The sequence below is a fragment of the Chiloscyllium punctatum genome, chromosome 15 (genome assembly GCF_047496795.1).
Source record: "Chiloscyllium punctatum isolate Juve2018m chromosome 15, sChiPun1.3, whole genome shotgun sequence".
NCBI lineage: Eukaryota > Metazoa > Chordata > Chondrichthyes > Orectolobiformes > Hemiscylliidae > Chiloscyllium > Chiloscyllium punctatum.
Window position 1 is genome coordinate 23,762,405 of NC_092753.1, and position 9,751 is coordinate 23,772,155.

At 48.1% G+C, this 9,751-nt stretch overlaps 1 protein-coding gene and 1 non-coding gene across 2 annotated transcripts; one reads left to right on the forward strand and one right to left on the reverse strand.

The window, feature by feature from the left end:
• Nucleotides 1-288: 288 nt before the first annotated feature.
• On the reverse strand, nt 289-3,500 carry LOC140486125 (large ribosomal subunit protein uL18m-like). The gene is made up of 3 exons (XM_072584773.1): nt 3,431-3,500; nt 3,153-3,327; nt 289-429 (listed from the first exon to the last, which is right to left on the reverse strand). Exons 1-3 carry the CDS (start codon nt 3,498-3,500, stop codon nt 399-401), a joined length of 276 nt encoding a protein of 91 aa, XP_072440874.1. The 3' UTR covers nt 289-398.
• A 5,960-nt stretch (nt 3,501-9,460) lies between these two features.
• Nucleotides 9,461-9,532, forward strand: trnag-ucc (transfer RNA glycine (anticodon UCC)). Its single transcript has one exon. It is a non-coding gene; the product is annotated as a tRNA-Gly (tRNA).
• The last annotated feature ends 219 nt before the right edge of the window (nt 9,533-9,751 follow it).

A 9,751-nucleotide genomic window follows, 5' to 3' on the forward strand; every position in this document is an offset into this window, starting at 1 on the left:
TGCAATCCGCCGCCACGTGTCCCGACTTCCCGCAGGTTCGGCACACTTTCGGCTGCCCTGCATATGTCAGGTAGTCTCTGCTCCCTCCGATTGTGAAGCTCGAGGGTGGGTGGAGGATGTTCCCACTATCATCGGCCCTCAGAGTTACCCTGACCTGCCGCTTACTGGTCCAGATCGCAAAAGGGTCGATCACATCAGTGGCTTCTCCCTCAACTTGGACGCACCTTCCCAGGAAGGTCAGGACATCAGCCGCTGGAACATATGGATTGTAACAACACGATTCCTCTGTGCAGGAAGCACACACAATGGGTTCGCTGACAAGATGGAAAACAGCGGCTCGCCTTCCTTCTCCTTGAAGACCTTCAGGAGCTGTTCGCACTGCTTCACACTTCTGAAGGTCACATCGAAGTAGCCTGCCCCAGGGAAATCCTGCAGACAGTACACATTTATTTTAATTTCAAAAATATACTTTATTCATAAAATGATTTGATGGTCTGTACATTTGATCATGCCATACATATGTCCACATTTACAAACACAGATTCGAATTTATCCTTGTCATTTACAATCCTGTGCATTTTTCAATCTTGTACATATATTTGGCTGAGGCATCAGCAGAGCCCAAAAAAACGTCCGCATGGGCCCCCTGTTCTTCTTTAGGCAGGTTGATCTTACACGGTGGTCTTTCCCCACCGCGCCTTGGCGGCAGCTGCCCCAAGCTTCAGTGCGTCCCTCAACACGTAGTCTTGGACCTTGGAATGTGCCAGTCTGCAACACTCGGTCGGGGTTAACTCCTTCAGCTGGAAGATCAACAGGTTTCGGACCGCCCAGAGAGCCTCCTTCACCGAGTTGATGATCCTCCAGGCGCAGTTAATGTTCGTCTCGGTGTGAGTCCCGGGGAACAGGCCATAGAGCACGGAGTCCCGCGTCACAGCGCTGCTCGGGACGAACCTCGGCAAGCACCACTGCATTCCTCTCCAGACTTCCTCTGCATAGGCACATTCCAGAAGGAGGTGTGTGACAGTCTCGTCCCCCCCGCAGCCACTTCAAGGGCAGCGTGCGGTGCGGCAGAGAGTCCGGGCGTGCATGAAGGATCTCACAGGCAGAGCCCTTCTCACCACCAGCCAAGCCACGTCTTGGTGCTTGTTGGAATGTTCTGGCGATGAGGCATTCTGCCAAATGGCTTTGACAGTCTGCTCAGGGAACCGCTCGACAGGATCCGCCCTCTCCTTTTCCCGAAGGGTCTCAAGGACGCTACGTGCTGACCACTTCCTGATGGACTTGTGGTCAAAGGTGTTTTTCCTCATAAATTTCTCCACGAAGGACAGATGATACAGAACGGTCCAACTACTCGGAGCGTTCCGCGGCAGCGAGGCCAGGCCCATCCTTCGCAACACCGGGGACAGGTAGAACCTCAGTACGTAGTGACACTTGGTGTTTGCTTACCGGGGATCCACGCACAGCTTGACGCAGCGACACACAAAGGTGGCCATCAGGGTGAGGGTGGCATTGGGCGTGTTTTTTTCCCCCATTGCACCGGTCTTTGTACATTGAGTCTCTTCGGACCCGGTCCATCTTTGATCTCCAAATGAATTGGAAGATGGCCCGGTCTGGCAGCACACATCCACAGCAGCAAACCCACAGCATCCCAACAGTACTTTCTTGAAAAACACGGTGCGGTCGAGTGGTGTATGATCCTCAATCTTCTTCACAGTCACCCTGACTGTGTTTCGAACCCCCTGGCCAGGGCTGCGGGCAGCTGTCGAGGCCATAGCTCTGAGGGTGGCTCGTCCCTGAATTGGCGTTAGGTCGAAGCCAGCATGAAGATCCACCAAGAGCAGGTCAGCACAACCAAACGATCCTCCAACGTTCAATCACGATCCAGCAATGGTCTCCAGCAGCTCCGACGACTCGCAACACGATCCCCGTGGTACTTCCCCCGCCAGCACAGTCTGCTGCGTCGAACCGACAACACTCGAGCAGAATCTCTTCCTCTGGTCCTCGGGAACGACACATATTCCGAGCCAATCCGAGCTGTACATCTCTATCTCGATGACGATGACTACGCTGTAAATTAGAAACCAAACCCGAAGTCGGTGGTAAAGCTGTATGAAGAGAAATCAGAGTTCACGTTTCGGTCCGGTGAACCTTTCTGAGAACTTGACAAGTTTTAATTGTGTGATCGTTCCAGGGTTGCCCTGGGATTTTCGTGCTATTTTTGTTATTGATTGATTTCAGATGATGAGAAATCCGAAATGCTGCTTTGTGTGTATTAAAAAGTGAGGCGGGGCATCAGGAGACCGATCCACTCAGTAAAACCCGGTCTTTTATGATTTCTCCATTCTAATATTTCACTACAAAATTTCCAACAAAACAACAACGAAATTTAGAGTCAAGAACTATTATGGCACATCAGCTGATTTCTAGAGCGCCACAGGCTGTAGCGATGGTGGTATAGTGGTGAGCATAGCTGCCTTCCAAGCAGTTGACCCGGTTCCATTCCCGGCCATCGCAAGCTGTGCATTTTAACACCACTCCACAACCAAAAGAGCCGATCGATTCACTGGGAATGAAACACCTCCATCTGCACATCACATTGAGTCTGCCAGCCCTCTGGAGTGCAGACACAACTTTGAAGTTGAGGATGCCCCAGGAGGATAAAGTAGTCAAGTCAAGTCGATCACGGTTCAAATGAACTAGACAAACTGAGGGCAGAAGCTGGAAGAGGGGGAAGCGGACAGATACATTCAAGGGCAAAGCGAAGCAAGATGGAGTGGATTTTTCCCGATAGAGGTGTACAAGTTAATGAGAGGCTTAGATAGAGTAGATAGCCAGAGACTTCCCCACCCCCCACCCCCGGGCAGAAATGGGTGTCACAAGAGGTCAGAATTTTAAGGTGACTGCAGGAAGGTATAGGGGCGATGTGAGAGGTAGGTTCTTTATTCAGAGAGCGGTGGGTGTGTGGAATGCACTGCCAGCGGTGGTAGAAAAGTCAGTGACATTAGGGACATTTAAGCAACTGCTGGACAAGCACATGGACGGCAGTAATTTGCAGGGTGTGTAGATGTGGTTGATGTTAGATAAATGCTCAGCACAACATGGTGGGCCGAAGGGCCTGTACTGTGCTGTCCCATGTGGTGGCCGGTGCTCACCGGTGCCAGTAGCTGCCCCTTGGCCAGGTGCTCTGCCAGCCGTTGTCCTTCCTCGCCAGCGCCAGACGCTCCAGGTTCCGGGGGTTGCGGTTCACAAATCGCGGCGAGACCGTCTCGTTCTCTCGCGTGTCCGGGGCTATCGAGGCTTCAGCCGAGGCCGACATCAACCGCCAACCTTCAGGCCCAGAGAGAGAGAGACGGGGTTAATGCAGGGGCACATGGGTCATCACTGCTGACAATGGCCGGGTGACAGGGGCATGACTCTGCCCACCCAGTACCTGTTCGAGCGGGAGCCGCAACCGCCGCTCGCTCCAGCTGCAACCCGAGAGCAACCACCACCACCGCCATTGCGCTGAGAACCCCGCCCCCTGACGTCACTACGGACACGTAGCCCCGCCCCCTGACGTCACTACGGGACACATAGCCCCGCCCCCTGACCTCACTCCCAGACACTCAGCACTGTGTGAAGCCTTGCCCTCCGCCCATGGACACCAAGCCCCGCCCAGTTATTCCCCGCCCTGGCAACTAAGCCCCGCCCCCTAGCGCCTCACCCGGTTTGCCAAGCCACGCCCACGGGCAACCCAGCCCCGCCCCCCTGGACATCCTCCCCGGACACCTCGACTGGCCTCCGACGCCTATCCTGGACACCGCGCCCCGCCCACTGACGTCTCTTCCCCAATATCAAGCCCCGCCCCAGGACGCCTGTCCCGGATACCACGCCCCGCCCGGAGACCCAGCCCCGTCGTCCCCTGACATCTTTAACTGGTCATAAGCCCCGCCCCCTGACCGCTCAGCCGGAAGCTGGCCTTCACGGCAGTGACGGAACCGTCGCAGTGGGCGGGGCTTCCGTTCGTATCCTTCATTTGATTGGCGTTTGGATGAAGTCCCATCTCCAATCCACACACCATCCCCTTCCCTCACAACTCTCCTCCAATCTGTCCCCATTCCACACATCATCCTCAATCTCTCATAACTGGCCTCATCCCCTGCTGTTATTAGACTGCTGCAAGGACCCCTCTCAGTTAAAATAATGTTGATATTGCTGTTGTTGAAACTGCTTTGTGCACCTTCTGTGCAGTGTAACGTGTATGCCTGGCTCTGCCCAGACACCCTCTGATCTATATGTCCTTGCTTGTTATGATCTGCTTGTTCTGCTCACAAAACAAAGCTGCACTTAGATTACGACAAAAAATACTGCAGGAGGCTGGAGGACACAGCAAGCAAGGCAGCATCAGGAGATCTTGAAGAAGAGTTATATCCGAAACATCGACATCTCCACCTCCTGATGCTGCCTGGCTTGCTGTGTTCTTCCAGCCTCCTGCCTGTTTATTTCACTCTACTTGGGTACACGTGACTACAATAAATCAAGATGTCAGGGAACACTTCAGCAGTCACGGACATCCGGCCTCAGATCTTCAGGGGACTGTCCTCCAAGGCCGACTTTGGGATACGCAACATTGCACTGTGGCCGGGCAGAGGCTCATATAAGTTTGGTACCCATGAGGATAGCTTCACCCAGGATTTTAGGTTCATGCCACACCACAGGGGACCGCACGACACAATACCCACACACTGTTACATACTCACATGGACCCTATCATACACACACATACACCACCCACACTCTCACCCATGTACACACTCTCTCACAGGCTTATTCTCCGTCATACTCATGCACACACTCTACTAAGAATGCACACACGCAAACACACCCTCTCACAAGCATTAACACTTACATGTACACACTCACAGTCTTTACCACACACCCACGTAAAATCACTCAGAGTCTCTGAGACTTACATGCACGCACACACTCATATAAGTCTATGGGGTGATTTTGCGTTTACAGTATTGTCATTGCAGATAGATTCTATTTTGTTCAAAAAGCACACAATTTGCAAGCAGTCAATGCAAGCAGGCAATCCATGTAACATTTTACAAATTGCTACTTTGGAAATAGAACCAGTCTGGCTCAAGATTAAGATACAGACAGGCTCTAACTTCACACAGTTAATGCATTGTCTGAGCTGAAATGTCATCTCTTTTCTATAAAAGCCTGAAGTTATCTCAAGCATGTGACTTGAAAGAAGTTCTGGTATTTACATATTAATGAACTGAAACCTGCAGCCCATTCTAAAAGATGAAAGACTTAACAGCAATCTAGGTTTGTTCAACATATCATTTCAGTTGCATGACACTGTGATCTTTTTCTATAAAGTCTGTGTCTTATAGTCCTGCTCCACAGCTCCCTCATGAAGGAGCAGTGCTGCGAATGCTGGTACTTCCAAATAAACCTGTTGGACTACAACCTGGTGCCGTGTGATTTTTAACAATCTCCATCCCCGTCTTCATCCTCCACACTATCACATATCTCATATCATCCCCATCCCTACACTGTTCCAAACCTCCACACCATCCTCATTCCACACACCATGTCCATCATTACTCTCACTTTCCCACACCATTTCTCTCATCCCATTGGACAATCTACACGTCAAGCAACACATTCATCCCAACTATTAGCCCCCATCGAATTGGCCATTCCCCTCATCCAAGGTAACTGTCTATAATTTTCAGTGAGGCCCCACATCATCTATCTACTCAGCATTGTGTTCTGGCTCAGATTCCTCAACTTCTCCTCATATGACAACCCAGAACCATTCTTGTAGACCTTCTCTGTCACTTCCTTGGGTAACACATCCCTCCTTTGACACAGGGCTCATAGCTGCTCACAATGTAGAAAATGCCGTCTGACCAGAACTTTGTACAGCCTCAACAGTTCACTTCTGCTCTTGTATTCTAGTCCATTCAAAACAAATGCAAACATTGCATTTGCCTTCCTAACTGTTCACTGAATCCACTTGATACCTCAAAAGATTTCTGAATTAAAACTCTGAAATCCAGTATCCACATCCTTCATCCTGTGTCCTACTGCCCACCTCACCATCGCTGCTATGTTATTGGCGAGTTTCCATGTTCATCACCAAACCTCCACTGCACTATCTCCCACATCCTATTGGCCATTCCCAGACTCCAACATTACTGGCATCCCAATGGTCAGTTACCATGGCCATCATAGCACTCCATACCTAACCCACCATCACTCTAAACCCAGCATGCACATCTCCATGTCCAGTCTCCATGTACGTTAGCACTCTCTTTCTCACATATACCTCACCAACATTCCCATCCTATTGGCATTCATGCCATCATTCCTCTGCCTGACCGCCCACATCATCACACCAACACCAATGGCCAATCACCATGTCAATTATTACTCTGACAGCTCACCATTGTTGCAAGCCCAGTCATTCATCTCCGGAGGCAGCATCATTATGTCTTCTGTGATGATACTATGGCTTTATGTATTGTATTATGACACGGTGGTGAACTCCTCTGTTAATTAAATGAAACACCCAAAAAAGTTCACCTCACCTCATAATCTGTTAAAATATGAGTAATAGAGAACATCCAAATTCCACTATTTAGAGAAAATAACATTAATTTATTCCTTAACTCTAAAAGTGAACATTAAACAACAATTCACAACTCTAAGCTCCGTCCTCCCTCTCTTAACTGCTTATTGTCTGCCTACAATTCTATAACAATGAACTCTTCCAATAAAAAAAACATATTAATATTACATCAATTTAGTTTCAAAACCATATGGTGGCTGTCGTCTCCGGTGTCTGTCTTCTTTTGGCTGAAGATCTCTCTGGGTTGCTTTCTGCCTTTTAATGAGAAGATATTTCATATGAAGAAGATACCTCTGACAGAGAGTGTTTTTGAATGGCAGTCTTTCTTGATAGCAGTTACTCTCTCAATAGCAGTTGCTCTGTCAGACTTTCTAAATGCCGGCTTTTTTTTTAATACCCCAACATCACATCGTCTCACTGGTTGTATGTTTGCAAAAACAATAAATACAAACGCGATTGGGTTTTAGTATCCTGGGGCATAATCAAAGTGATTGGGTAAGTTTGAATTCTTGTCAAAGCAGCAACCAACTCATGTATCCATTTCACAGCCAAATTATACATATTTTCAAATTTCCAATACTCTCTGAAACTGCCATCTAGTCCCCACAGGTGCGTGTCAGCTCTCAGTTCAGAACAGCATTTACTCTCTCTTAAACTTCAACTTCATAACACCTCCCCCCCTCCGTTAAGTAAAAGATGGACCATCATAATGAAACAACTGCTTCATCTTTTTTCTAATTCTTAAATCCCATTACAATAAAATACAAAAGACATTAATTTAAGATCATATTAAATTTCTGCACATATACATAACATAAGGTATCTGTCCAATCTTAGTTGTAATTTATCTGTTGAATTCACAATAACACGTGCTCTCAGATGAAATTCCTTGATGGCCTTTGTCTTTGCGATCCTTGAGGTGACAGATTTTATGCCCCAAAAGCATCACCTCGGTTTTCGCAAATTCTGTTTTCTTTACATTTATTGCGGTTTTATTTCTCTTAATTGTTCAAAGAGCTCTGCCAACTGAACCATGTGATCTTTCCATGACTCGCGAAACATCAATATATCATCCAGATAAACTGCACAGTTTGTTTACTCAGCCACGACTCTGTTCATAAATCTTTGGGATGTGGCTGGTGTGTTCTTCATTCCACTTTGAATTGATATAGCCCATTTGGAATGACAAACGCAGAAACCTCTTTCACTTTCTCTGATAAAGGTACCTGTCAATAAACACACAGTAAGTCCAACTTTCTGATGTAACTAGTTTATCCAACCTTCACCCTACAGTCCTCCAATCTTGTATGAGTCTGATTTTGTTCCGGCATTGATCTTCCAATAGTCCACACAAAACCATTGAGTCTTGTCAGGTTTGGGAACTATCACGATCGGCGAACTCCACTTGCTCTGACTCAGTTCGAAGATATCTCCGTTAAGCATGACATCCACTTCCTTCTGGACCTGTGTGGCTTTGAAATGAAGAAGTCTGCAGGGGTGTTATTTTATGCATCAGCATTCCCAACTTCCAGTTCATGCACAACAGTATTAGTCCTCCTCATCTTATTCCTGTATATGTTGTCATGCTGCTGCACCAATCATTTCAACTGGATTCTTTGCTCCTGAGACAGAGAGTTCATTAACCTATCACACTCCTCAAGGACTTTCTCACTGAGACAATGAAATGTCCCCCCTACTTCCACGTGAATTGGATTCGCAAACGCGGAGTGTGAGGAGCGTTTAGAGACAGCCTGCAAAACCTCGCTCCTGCAGTAGCCCAAGGGTCTCGCGTGTTGGGGAAATGGCCCAATCATAATATAGGAGGCCTGCGGAGGCTGTCTCTGTGGATGGGCACCGTTTCGCTGAGTACCTGAGGGCAGTGCATGGGTGGACTGCTACACGAGGGGCTGTGATCCAATAATCCCTTGTCCAGTGACCCTGCTCTCTGTGTCCCCTGCATTGATCGGTATTCCTGTCCCAACATCACTGTGCCTGGCTACGACTTCCTCCCAGTCTAATGGTTCCTCTGTTTTTGCCGTTTTTGTTTTCTAAGAAAACTCTTGAGAAGTTTTAGAAACTGAAAGAACTGCAGAATTATGTGGGGCATGGATAGGATAAATAGACAAAGTCTTTTCCCTGGGATCGGGGAGTCCAGAACTAGAGGGCATAGGTTTAGTGTGAGAGGCGAAAGATATAAAAGCGACCAAAGGTCAATGCTTTCATCCAGAGGGTGGTACGTGTGTGGAATGAGCTGCCAGAGGAAGTGGCGGAGGCTGGTACAATTGCAACATTTTCGAGGCATTTGGATGGGTATATGAATAGGAAGGGTTTGGAAGGATATGGGCCGGGTGCTGGCAGGTGGGACTAGATTGGGTTGGGATATCTGGTCGGCATGGGCAGGTTGGACCGAAGGGTCTGTTTCCGAGCTGTACATCTCTATCTCGATGACTATGTCTACGCTGTAAATCAGAAACCAAACCCGAAGTCGGTGGTAAAGCTGTATGAAGAGAAATCAGAGTTCACGTTTCGGTCCGGTGAACCTTTCTGAGAACTTGACAAGTTTTAATTGTGTGATCGTTCCAGGGTTGCCCTGGGATTTTCATGCTCTTTCTGTTATTGATTGATTTCAGATGATGAGAAATCCGAAATGCTGCTTTGTGTGTATTAAAAAGTGAGGCGGGGCATCAGGAGACCGATCCACTCAGTAAAACTCGGTCTTTGATGAATTCTCAATTCTAATATTTCACTGCAAAATTTCCAACAAAACAACGAAATTTCGAGTCAAGAACTATTATGGCACATCAGCTGATTTCTAGAGCGCTTTTGGCTGTAGCGATGGTGGTGTAGTGGTGAGCATAACTGCCTTCCAAGCAGTTGACCCGGGTTCGATTCTCGGCCATCGCAAGCAGTGCATTTTAACACCACTCCACAACCAAAAGAGCCGATCGATTCACTGGGAATGAAACACCTTCGTCTGCACATCACATTGAGTCTGCCAGACCTCTGGAGTGCAGACACAACTTTGAAGTTGAGGATGTCCCCAGGAGGATTAAGGAGTCAAGTCGAGCACGGTTCAAAGAAACACGAGTCATGGCAGGATTCCTTGGTTTTCCATCTTATTTC

Bases quoted from the DNA above. Each gene is read 5' to 3' on its own strand.
- LOC140486125 (XM_072584773.1), bottom strand. From the start codon at position 3,500: ATGGCGGTGGTGGTGGTTGCTCTCGGGTTGCAGCTGGAGCGAGCGGCG. The intron at 3,328-3,430 runs GTACTGGGTGGG...CTGGGCCTGAAG, and splicing joins TGCGGCTCCCGCTCGAACAG to GTTGGCGGTTGATGTCGGCC. The intron at 430-3,152 runs GTGAGCACCGGC...TACTGTCTGCAG, and splicing joins AGGGGCAGCTACTGGCACCG to GATTTCCCTGGGGCAGGCTA.